This window comes from Triticum dicoccoides, chromosome 4A (assembly GCF_002162155.2).
Source record: "Triticum dicoccoides isolate Atlit2015 ecotype Zavitan chromosome 4A, WEW_v2.0, whole genome shotgun sequence".
Classification (NCBI taxonomy): Eukaryota; Viridiplantae; Streptophyta; class Magnoliopsida; order Poales; family Poaceae; genus Triticum; species Triticum dicoccoides.
Window position 1 is genome coordinate 740505055 of NC_041386.1, and position 12425 is coordinate 740517479.

General features: G+C 44.4%; 1 protein-coding gene and 1 pseudogene across 1 annotated transcript in view; one reads left to right on the forward strand and one right to left on the reverse strand.

The window, feature by feature from the left end:
- The window catches only part of LOC119288311 (disease resistance protein RGA5-like), a 7638-nt gene extending 5437 nt beyond the window's left edge, over positions 1–2201 (forward strand). The window contains exons 9-10 of the mRNA XM_037567936.1: positions 166–1152; positions 1186–2201. Of these exons, the coding sequence (XP_037423833.1) occupies positions 166–1152; positions 1186–2131 (1933 nt within the window). The 3' untranslated portion in view covers positions 2132–2201. The remainder of the gene's footprint in view (positions 1–165; positions 1153–1185) is intronic.
- A 4979-nt stretch (positions 2202–7180) lies between these two features.
- Positions 7181–7319, reverse strand: LOC119290338 (annotated as a pseudogene).
- Between the last annotated feature and the right edge of the window lie 5106 nt (positions 7320–12425).

Consider the following 12425-nt stretch of genomic DNA (forward strand, 5'->3'; position numbering starts at 1 on the left):
ACATTAATTAAATAACTCAAATTCAATATTTTCTTGATTACTTCGCATGCGCTTCTACTTTGTCCTAATTTGCATGCATATATGGTTGTGGCAGCCACTAATCCTACTAAATTTACTAAGATTCGCTACTCCCTTGTTTCTTAACCGTGTGGCACATTTTTGCAGATACTTCATAGTAATTGATGATATATGGGATTCTACAGCATGGGGTCGTATTGCTTATGCTTTTCCAAGAAACAGTTGTGGCAGTAGAGTGATAACAACAACAAGGATTGAACGTGTTGCTCGTGACTGTTGCAAAGTTGAATGCAAAAATGTTTATAGGATGAAACCACTCGGTGAAGTAGACTCAAGAACACTATTTCTTAGAAGAACATTTGGTTCTGAAAAAGATTGCCCCGATACACACAGAAAAGAAGAGATTTTAGTTGATATTCTAAAAAAATGTGGTGGTATGCCACTTGCTATTAATAGTATTGCAAGCCTTCTAGCTGGTGAACCAGAGTCAACCTGGGAGTATGTATGGAAATCCTTGGGTGCTCTGACTGAAGGAGATAATCTTGAAAACATGAAGCAAATATTGGATCTTAGCTACATACATCTTCCTGATCATCTGAAGGCATGTCTACTTTATATTTGTATGTATCCAGAGGATCGCGAGATAGACAAAACTGAATTGTTGAGGAAATGGGTAGCCGAAGGTTTCGTGCACGTGAGTACAAATGGTCTTCTGGATGCAGTGGATGTTGCAGAAAAGTACTTCAAAGAGCTCATCAACATGTGTATGATCCAGCCTTGGAGGATAAGCTACAACAATGAAGTGTTGTCTTGCAGAGTACATGATATAATTCTTGATATGATGAGATCCAAGTCAAGTAAAGAGAATTTTATTCATGTGATTGATGGTTCTAAGGTTGAGACGGGGGAGATCCGCCGAGTCTCAGTCCACTACAATGATAAAAAGGATACAACAATTTTGGAAACAATCAACAAAGGGTCACTATCACATGTTCGGTCAGTCTTACTTTGCCGGAGCTCACTTTTGCCTTATTTTCTGGATTTCAAGTATGTCAGAGTGCTACACCTTGAACATAAGTATTCTTTGAACAACTACCTGGACCTCACTGGTATCAGTGGGCTGTTCCTTCTAAGGTATTTAAAGGTTAGTTGTGATATTTTTTCTAGATGTGAGTTGAAGCTACCTAATAAAATTGAGGAGCTACAGCAATTGGAGACAATAGATATACGTGTAGGTAAACTGAGAGAATATCCATCAGATATTGTTAGTTTGCCCCAGTTGTCGCATCTCAGTTCGATGGGAACAATGCTGCCTGACGGGATCGACAGGTTGAAATCCTTGTGCACCCTACAAGGTGTAGATATGTTTAAAAGCTCGGTAGAGAATATCAAGGGGCTCAGCAAGCTGACCAACTTGAGGGAACTTGGGATCTCTTGGAATGGGAGTAGTGAATCGGTGGAAGAGAGCACCATGGATGCCCTGGACTCTTCTATCCGCAAGCTTTCTGCCAACCTCAGGATCTTCACTTTCAAAGGAGGATTTGCTTACAAACCAGATGTCCCAGGATGGATTACCAGACCACCATTCCATCGGGACTCTCATCTTCGGGAGCTCAATCTGGGGGGCTGCAGGTTTCAAAGGTGCCCCGAGTGGATTGGTGAGCTCCACGGCCTCTACAAGTTGGGCATTGTGGTGAGGGAGGTGGCTGATGGTGTCAGTATTGTTGCACGGCTGCCTTCACTTGCCCACTTCTATTTGATTGTTTCTGGTATGGGTGAAGAAGAAAAGGAAGAAAGTGTAGTCATCCCTGGCACTGGCAGCGGGGCATTCCGAGCACTCAAGCAGATGCTCTTCAACTGTCCAAAGGTGTCACTGAACTTTGAAGCTGGGGCTATGCCCAAGCTAGAGAAGCTTTCCTTGCGGTTCCGTCACAACATGGCTCCTCAGTTCCTACCGGTTGGCATCCAGCACTTGCCCGCTGGCACCCTTAAACAAATCTGGTTACATGTGTACAGCAATCAAACACAAAACAAAACATCTGTGAGGCACCTGTTGGAGGGAGCATTTAAGCAGCATCATCCAAGTGCCGACATCACCGTTGACTTCATTTAAGATAATGGACATGCTGAGGGTAATCTCTGCTTCATTATACTTTTCGCTTCTAGTTTGTACTTATAATTAATTCATGTCACCTCTAACTTACTTGAGAATCATATTCATATATAGTTATTTACCTACCTAGCTATTGCTCAAGTCGTCCCTATTATCTGTCTATATGCAGTATGTATTTTGTAGCTTAATGGTGCAGACTACAAAAGGCTTAATTGATGTGGTTGTTACTTAGTGTATTTCTATATTGATACAAGCAAACACGGCCTTCCCCTTTCACTGATGTGGATGAAATATATGATGTCCTGCGCACAAATGCTCTTCTGGCTCGAGTGGCGAGCTACAACAATACTATTAGAACAAATGCCATGATATGTGCGAGTATGCCACCATGAAGCAAAAAGTGAGTATCATCAAGCAGAATATGCAAAATATTAGAGCAAAAAACAGATCCAAATTAACTTTTGCACATTAATTGTCACTATATATATTTTCTTTCTTTCCTAGCCTGTGGAAGCAGAAGCACAACGGGATCAATCGAATCAATCCATCTTCTCCCTTCCTTCCTTCCTTCCAGTGAAGAAGACGAGAATTACAATACAATGCAATACACAGAGCGTTAAGCTTTCCGTGTCACCCTGATTGCCTGTTTTCGCCGGCAACCCAGTCAGCCTCATGGTTCAGAGTCAGCACCAGATTTTTCCTTCTCCTCACTGAGGCCTTGGACTGAAAAAACCCTGTGTTGGCATCCCATATTTTAGCCAGTTAATCCTCGATCGCTGTCTTGCATGTGAACTCTGCAAGGCAGCAATACCCAGCAGGTTCAGTGTGAAAGAAGAAGGGGTTTAAGCGTATGCATCTTAGCAGGGACGCGTGCGTGTTAATATAGACATAGAGTACAAGGATTCGGCAGGTTGTTGCTAGACTTGACCTCTACTCCAAGCTATACAAAGGATAAGATCATCTAGTATAACAACCTGCCTCTATACAACCCATACGCACACAATACACGCTACGGTATACACTTGGTATACGCTACGGTGACAACATGTCACGTTACACAAGCCTTTCGTTTAACATCCTCCCTCAATCTCAACATGTCAAGGTTTAGATTGTTCCTGAAGGCTTGTAGCTGTCGAACTTGAAGTGGTTTAGTGAAACCATCAGCGACTTGATCTCCTGTTGGAATAAACTTTATCTCCAACAATTTTTGTGCAACTCTTTCACGAACAAAGTGAAAGTCAATCTCTATATGCTTTGTCCTTGCATGAAACACAGGATTTGCTGACAGATATGTTGCACCAAGGTTATCACACCACAAACATGACACATGTGATCTGGGAATGCCCAACTCATCAAGTAATGTTTCAATCCACATTACCTCAGCCGTTGCATTTGCCAACGACTTGTATTCTGCTTCAGTACTGGAACGTGAGACTGTTGCCTGTTTCTTTGCCTGCCAGGATATAAGATTAGAACCAAGAAAGACAGCAAAACCTCCTGTGGATTTTCTGTCATCAGGACATCCAGCCCAGTCTGCATCAGAAAAGGCACTTACTGCAGTTGATGGAGACTTACATAACTTTAAACCAGTCCCAATACTACCTTTTATGTATCTTATAATCCTTTTTACAGCTGTCCAATGCACAGAGGTGGGTGCATGTAAAAACTGACAAACCTTATTAACAGAAAATGAAATATCTGGTCTTGTCAGTGTTAGGTATTGAAGTGCTCCAACTATACTTTGATACCTAGTTCCCTCTTCTGGACTTAACAAATTTCCTTCATGCAAAGATAATTTTTCCGTGGTTGACATGGGTGTGCTGGAAGGTTTACAATCCTTCATTCCAACACGCTTCAATATATCAGACGCATACTTTTCCTGAGTAAGCAGAATACCATCTTGCATTTTTTTGACTTCTATGCCTAGAAAATAATGTAATTCTCCCAGATCCTTAAGTGCAAACTCATTTTTCAAGTTTCTTAACAAAGCTGAAGTGGCATCTTGTGAGGAGCTAGCAACAATTATGTCATCAACATAAATTAACATAAACATTGTCACCTTTCCTTTTCTGAAGTAGAACAAAGAAGTGTCTCCCTTTGATGGCCGAAAGCCAAGTTGTTGCAACTTGGAGCTCAGCCTTGAGTACCATGCTCTTGGTGCTTGCTTCAGACCATACAAAGCTTTGTCCAGTCTACATACATGATGTGGCTTGGACCTGTGCTCAAAGCCTGGTGGTTGCCTCATGTAGACTTCTTCCTCGAGAACGCCATGCAAAAACGCATTCTGAACATCCAATTGGCGAAGAGTCCACCCCCTGGAAACAGCAATAGACAGAACAAGCCTGATAGTAGCAGCCTTCACTACTGGACTGAAGGTGTCCTCATAATCAATACCAAAACGTTGTTTAAAGCCTTTGGCTACCAATCTAGCCTTGTACCTGTCTATTGTACCATCAGCCTTCTTCTTGATTTTATATACCCACTTACAATCAATAATATTCCTCCCTGACTTAGGTGGAACTAAATGCCACGTCTGATTTTTCACTAGTGCATCATGCTCAATGTTCATAGCATTTTTCCAACTCTTATCATTCAAAGCCTCTATCACACTTTCTGGTTCACCGGTAGAAGTGAAATTTGCAAACTTAAAATTTTTATTGTACCTGACCGTGCCATCCTTGGGTACCAGCGGTTTGACGATGCCACGCTGTGAGCGTATCACGCGCGTGGTTGTACTGATGCTAGACACATCAGCGGCAGCAGTAAATCCGTCTTCAGTAGCCACAGCCGATCCTGAAGCCGCAGAAGATCCGGAGGGAGGGCTGCCTCCTCGTACTGGCGAGGACAAATCCTCCTCGACAACCGCGCGACCAGTGGCCCGCACGGGGCTGGGGCTGTCCGCGTCGTCACGCCCAGCCGGCTCGTGCCAACTGGCAGATTGCGACCGGCGCGGGGCCGACCCGCCCGACCGCGCCGCAGATGGCGACAGGCGCGGGGCCGAGCCGCCCGACCGCACCGCAGCGCCTGGTGACGTGCCAGATAAGGACTGGCTGGGACGGTTTGTCCCGACGCGCACAGGGGAATCCACCCCGGGATGCGCCGTTGCTGCGCCTGTGCCTCCTGCGCCGGATCTCTCGGGATCCGCTGTGTCAGCTCCTGCACCGAATCTCTCGGGATCCGAGCCCTGGGCTGTGTCAGCCGAATCCCCCTCGTGTCCAGCGCCTGTACCACCAGCTAAATTCTGCATAAAATCACAGTTTTGAACAGCATTCTTTTCACTGTTTCCGTTAGAATCAGATGTATGACTCCTAGCCAATTGATCATCAACACATTTATCTCCCCCATGATCAGTTGGATTCAAAAGCTCCGGAGAGAGAAGTAGAATTTCAGCGCGTAGACGTGCACCAACATTGGGATGTAAAGTGGAGAAGGGAAATACCGTTTCATCAAACACAACATCCCTTGAGATGTAGACTCGCCCTGAAGAGATGTCTAGGCACTTGAAGCCTTTGTGCAAGTTGTTGTAGCCTAGGAAGACACATTGTTTGGAGCGGAATTGTAACTTGTGGTTGTTATATGGACGTAGATTAGGCCAACAGGCGCATCCAAAAATGCGAAGGGAAGAATAGTTGGGTTTTTCATGAGACAACTTTTCAAGAGGAGTTTCAAAATTAATCACTTTGCTTGGCAATCTATTGATGAGATAGGTGGCAGCAATAAAAGCCTCGTCCCAAAATTTAAGAGGCATGCTTGCTTGAGCTAGGAGAGAGAGACCAACCTCGACAATATGTCGGTGTTTACGTTCTGCTGACCCGTTTTGTTGGTGTGCATGAGGGCAAGAGACGTGATGAGATATCCCAACTTTTGTGAAGAAGGAATTTAGCTTCACATATTCCCCTCCCCAATCGGTTTGGAGAGCAAGGATTTTCCGACCAAATTGTCGTTCAACAAGATTTTGGAAGTCATGAAATTTTTGAAAAACTTCTGACTTGTGTTTGATGAGGTATATCCATGTGAACTTACTAAAATCATCTATGAAACTCACGTAGTATTTTTTCCTGCCTACGGATTCAACAGCTGGACCCCATACATCGGAAAAAATAAGTTCCAAAGGGAACTTTGATTCACTTATTGAGGTTGGATAGGGCAACTGATGGCTTTTGCCCAATTCACAAGAATCACAAATAGCTTCGGAATTGAAAGATTTGACACATGGGAGCTTATTTTCACTAATTATTTTGCTAACTATAGTTGATGAAGGATGCCCTAGGCGCCGGTGCCATCTATCCGAGGAGGGTATGGCACTGAGCACGTGCTTCTTGGCGCCTTGTCCCATGTGTTTGACAGGGTATAGGCCTCTCCTACCCCTGCCTTGCAGCAGAACCCTCCTCGTTCCCCGATCCTTTACAAGAAAAGAGTAAGGGTGAATTTCAACGAAAGAATTGTTGTCAATAGCGAGTCGGCTTGCAGAGATTAGACTCTTGTCAGCCTCAGGAACATGTAGAACATTTTTGAGGAGAAGATTACGTTCGGGGGTATAAATATGAGATTGACCAATATGTGCTATAGTCATACCTGATCCACTCGCGGTGTGGATTTGATCATCTCTTGTGTACCGATCCCAGACGGTGAGCTTCTCTAGATCTCCTGTGATGTGGTTCGTCGCACCACTGTCCAAGTACCAGTTGGTGTCGACGCCGTACTGCGGAGCCGCCATGTTTGCCGAGCGTTCCTCCCCCCCTTGATAGGAGGAGTCGTAGCGCTTCCAGCACTTCCACGCTGGGTGACCAACCTTGCCGCAGATCTGACAGATTGGTTTGGCGGCGTTGTTGTTGTGGTTGCCGCTGCCGTTGTTGCCTCCAGGGTTGCCACGGTTTTGTGGCTTGGAGAAGGAGCCGCGGCCATGATCACCGCCGCCACCTTGCCTGTTGTTGAAGTCGCGTCCACGGTCACCGCGGTCACCGCCGCCGCCGCCGCCGTCGTGCCCACGCCCGCGTGTCGCCGCGTTTGCCGATGACTGGGAGGACCCGCCACGAAGATTCATGCGGGTCTCGAAGCTTAGGAGCTGCGAGTACAGCTCCGGGACTCCGACGGGCTCAACCCTAGAGCACATGGCGGACACGACGGGGTCGAACTCCTCATCGAGTCCCGCGAGGATGTGAGAGACGACATCCTCCTCGTCCACCTTTTTCCCTGAAGCAGCTAGTTCATCACAGAGGGTTCGGACCTTACCAACATATTCGGTGATGGTCATGTTGCCCTTCTGGAGGTTCGCCAACGCGATCCTGACATTGACGGTCTGTGCACGGGTATGCGACGCCAGCATCCCCTGCACCGTGTTCCACAGCTCTGCTGCGGTGTGGCACGTCGCCACTTGGATGGCCATCTCGCGCGGCAGCGTTGTCAGCAGGTAGGAGAACACCTGTTGATCACGCGCATACCACGTACCAAACTCTGGATTGGGGGCCTTGGACTTGGTCTTACCGTCGCTGCTAGTGACCTCAATTTCCATCGGGGGCACCACCTGCTCGACGTCGAGGAAGGACGCCATCTGCGCCCCTCGGATGGCCGAGAGCACGGTGGCGCGCCATAGCGCCTCGTTCCCTCTCGTAAGCTTCTCTGTTGCGGTGTGTGCAAACGGAGATGAGGGGAAGGAGTTCGCCGAAGAGCTTGCCATGGATGAATTCGAGGTAGGCTCTGATTACCATGAAAGAAGAAGGGGTTTAAGCGTATGCATCTTAGCAGGGACGCGTGCGTGTTAATATAGACATAGAGTACAAGGATTCGGCAGGTTGTTGCTAGACTTGACCTCTACTCCAAGCTATACAAAGGATAAGATCATCTAGTATAACAACCTGCCTCTATACAACCCATACGCACACAATACACGCTACGGTATACACTTGGTATACGCTACGGTGACAACATGTCACGTTACACAAGCCTTTCGTTTAACACAGTGAAATGTTATCCATTTTACGCAAGGCAAGGCAAGTAGCCACTCTCTCTTTTGCTAGTGTTGTCACTGAAATGTCTATGAATAATCTGGGCATGGTGGCTTGTCCGGGGAACAATTGTTCATGCAAAATCTGGCTCTAGGACTCACTCGAGGCACGTGTTGTTAATACTATAAAAAGTGCAGCTAATCTTGGTAGGGGGCGAGATACCAGGACCTGAAGAATGCTCTGTTGTCCCAGAATTTGTTACAGTGTCGCGCATTAGCTGTTAGCCTAATCCGGGGGTGCTTCGTTACAGTCTGAAAAACACTTATGCTATCTTTGTGTGTCTGGATGATTTCCCTGGCTCTGTACATCCTTTGTATCCAGCGACGGTGAATTCCTCTACTGCTTCAGAACCAGTAATAGGATTTTTCTTTTGCTGCTTTGAGAGCTTTCTGCTCGTTGGTAGTCTTGTTTGTTGTCTGCTGCTGACCCTGAGTATTTGCTTGCTGCACAGGTTGAGTTTGCATGTCAGACAATGGAGAGCCCCACTCTGCTGAAGTTGACAAGGTGCGCTGTCGCTGAACTTGTAAAGGTGCAACAAGCAGAGGAGGCTGCGGAGCTGCTGGAAGTTACCTTGCGGTTGTTATCCACTCTGATGGTTGATCCACTGATTAATTTGTTGGCGGGAAGTGTGGAGGGAATCCCCACGACAACAGGCCTCTGCGTCTGCGTGATTGCGTCTGACCAGACTGATTGAACTGCGGGAAGCAGTTGTTGTGGCGTGCAGCGTGGCATTTACGTGACGTGTAATGTTTGTGAGCAACAAGTTTGAGTGTTCAATTCTGATGTTCTTAGCTTACTCTAGTTACTACTATTGGATGAGCCTTTGAGCCCATGATGTCACTCAGTCCGTTTATGGGGTATTTCATAAAATGACACACTTTTGATTGGTTTGGCAAAATGACATACCCTTGGGTCGTTTCACTGAGAGACTGACACAAGGAGTGCCATTTTTTGTGTGTCAAAGTGCTCACAAACAAAAGTGTTTATTTTTTACAAAAAAATTTGGTCTGTTTACGTTTTAGCTGTTCAACTCTGTTACTGAGCCTTCTGAATATGGTTTTTTTTTCTGTATTTCAAATTCTGCAAGTCCCCATAACGCCCTTTATTTCTTGGTGTTAACCCTTTGGTGGCCTAGCTTGATTCTACTAATCACTGATTGGCCTAGCTTGATTTGTTAATTACCATGTGCATATCCAAGACACGCAAAACACACCATGATAACGAAAGAAAGTAGCACCAGTCCTTGAACAATATTTCTCGTGTACTTGGCCATTTTTTTTTGAACACATGTACTTGGCCATTGAGAACCGGATGTATTGTGTTGTAACTGGTATCCTTATAAGTGGAACCGATGATTGTACGACTATCAAATGCTTGCTCCATGGTTCATATCGATATGAAAAGATTGTTGGCGTTAACGTCCAATTGTATTTTTGCTTCTAAAGATGCATGGCCGATACTTATCTTAAAAAAGTGTCGCCTTATCATAATGTCAAGTTTAGTGCCACCTCCAAATATTCATCGCTCATATAGATATCCAGTTTAAAGGTAGCTAAAATGCTGCTTGAAAATATTATGTTTAATGATTGGTTAGTGAATTGATATGAGTGCATATTTAGTTCATTCTCCTTTTATGTTTGTTCTTATATACCGTACTTATCTGTGTGTGAAAGAGAGGTGAATTTAAAATTTGTCAAGATTGGTTGGTTAACTTTGTTACCTTGGCCTTCTCCGTCATGCATTCTGCCACCGTAGCAAATGTCAACCATCCATTGGGCCTCTATGAGACTTATGAGTGTTTTGGTAATGTATAGCCCACAAAACTAAGTCGGGCTCAGTGAGCATATTCCATGTGGTGGGCCATAGAGGCGAGCAACCAATATTGCCATACCATACGTAAAAAAAAGGGCTGTGCAGCACCGCGGCTCTCATATAGTTGAAAATACAAATCAACAACATACTATACCTCCATCTTGGCGTTTTGATAGTTTCGATGACTTTCTTATTCTGGACAATATCGATGAACAACATAATACAGCCTTCTCCTACCATGCATCATCATAGTCGGTGTTTTGTCGACGCGACAATGAGAAGTAGGTTGTTGATGACCACTGGTGATTTGCATGACCATGTCGAAGTGATGGTACTGCTAGTTAGAAGGAATCAAACCTTATTTTTCTCTTGGGAGACCAACATGCTCTATTGTCAATTTTTGGCGCACATGTCTACCCTTATGTGTTACATCTCCAAGAAAGATTGTCCCAAAATATGATGAAACTAGATAAAAATTAAGGGAAGAAACTACGTGGAAAGGCCTTACTTCTTTTTACAATAGTTCCAAATTTTAAATTTCATTGAAGAATTTGAAGGGATGAAACTAGAGGAAGGACAACAGAGCTTATTGGGCATATAAACTTGGAAGGGCCGGAATATATATACTTTAGTACTTACTACTTGTAAATTATTTATACTCTAGCGCGATATTTATATGAGTAGTGTACAGCATTGACGTGCCACGATCTCTAGCCAACCAAAGCCCTCCATATAAGCAGGCCTAAATCCCCCAAACTAACTCCCCTGGCTCTCTCTTCCTTACCCCTCGTACACCGCCACCACATTAGGGCAGTGTTCATGGGCTATCACTCTGCCGTCATACTAACTGAAGTGTGATTTCCCACAAAATATGTGCTAATGCACATGACATTAAGAATGGTAGTCACGTTATGTTTTAACAGTGGTACACCTTTGCAGGGTTAAATGTATTTGAATATCCTTGTCCGTGGTTATGGATGACTTATAGATTTTTAACTTGACCATAGAACAGCTAGATTCAATAAATAATAATAAAAACTGTCAACTTAGGCATGAGTGGCAAGGATATACTTCCTCGCGGGTGATGCGAGGGAGAATTCATGGCGTGTTGTTCTGTTTTGATTGGGTAGAATTCTCATATGTGGGTGCAGCTTGATCAGGCGGCCACCCGTCGAGGTGAACCTGTGGGGTTATATTTCACATCGATTAGTATAGCCGGTTCTTATATGATCTCTCACCTCCCTAAAGTTGGTACAAAGTTGAGACACTTATTTTGGGACGGAGGGGGTATTCATTTGTTAAAGTTGACTCTTCGGAGTAATTACTGAAATTGTTGTTGCAGATTCTTTTGTGGTTTGTGTTATGATATTTACAAATTTAACTTGCATAGTGTGTATATTGCGACGTGCATGTTGTGTTGGTGGGTGTCCCAGGATTGATATTATGCGGACAATAGAAGAGATGTGAGCTTTGCATAGTGTCTGTCCTAGGGCGCTACATGTTTTCGCTGTTAAAGGTGGCTGGAATTGAACATGAAATGGACTGATGCTGATCGATAGTAGGAGTAAATGTTATTCTTGAATAGGTTGCCATGTATCTCCTCAAGAACCTCTCAATGATCCTTCTGTATGCCTGAGCTGGCCAGCGTGAAAACAAGTACAGCCCCAATAAAGAAAATAAATCAATTAGGATTAGGGGGCAATGGCCCCCCTCCCTCTCAAGAACTGTGTTGACACCGGATTTTTGCATGGATAAAAATTCAATTAAGATGACCTCAAATGAGAATGGTTTCAACATGAAAGTTGTTCATCTTGTCGAAACAGATGATTTTCATTTAAAAATTGTTTTAATCTGAAGTCGTATACAAAAGTTAGAGCCAAAATAGTCCATTGCAATAGCAACAGAGTTTCAAGACGACCGAACGATCGGGCTAACACTACTAGAAAAAGGCCTACTAATGGCACACCGGTTTTGCCTACTAATGGCGCACCACCGGTGCGCCATTAGTAGCACGCCATTAGTATTTATTACTAATGGTGCACCTAAGGTGCGCCATTAGTATCTGGTATACTAATGGCGCACCAGGCAGTACGCCATTAGTATAGGCCACCGGTGCGCCATTAGTATTTTTGAATTTTGAATCTGGATCTGGATCGTGATTTTTTGCCCATTTTTTGCTCGTTTTTTTTCCTCGTTTTTTGGCACGACATTATTTCAAATTTTGTTCCTGTTATTGGATCTTGTACGTTCTTTTGCCGTGTTCTTTTGCCGGAGAGGAGTTCGCCAGAGAGGAGGAGGAGGAGGTCACCGGAGAGGCGCTCGCGAGATTTTTACAAATTCTCACGAGATTTTGCAAATGAAGTCAAAATTCATATTTGCAAATTTTCCCAACAACTAGACCACATATCACATGAGAAACTTATTTTCTTTTATTTTTTTGACATTTTCATCATTTTCTTTTATTTTTTTTAAAACTG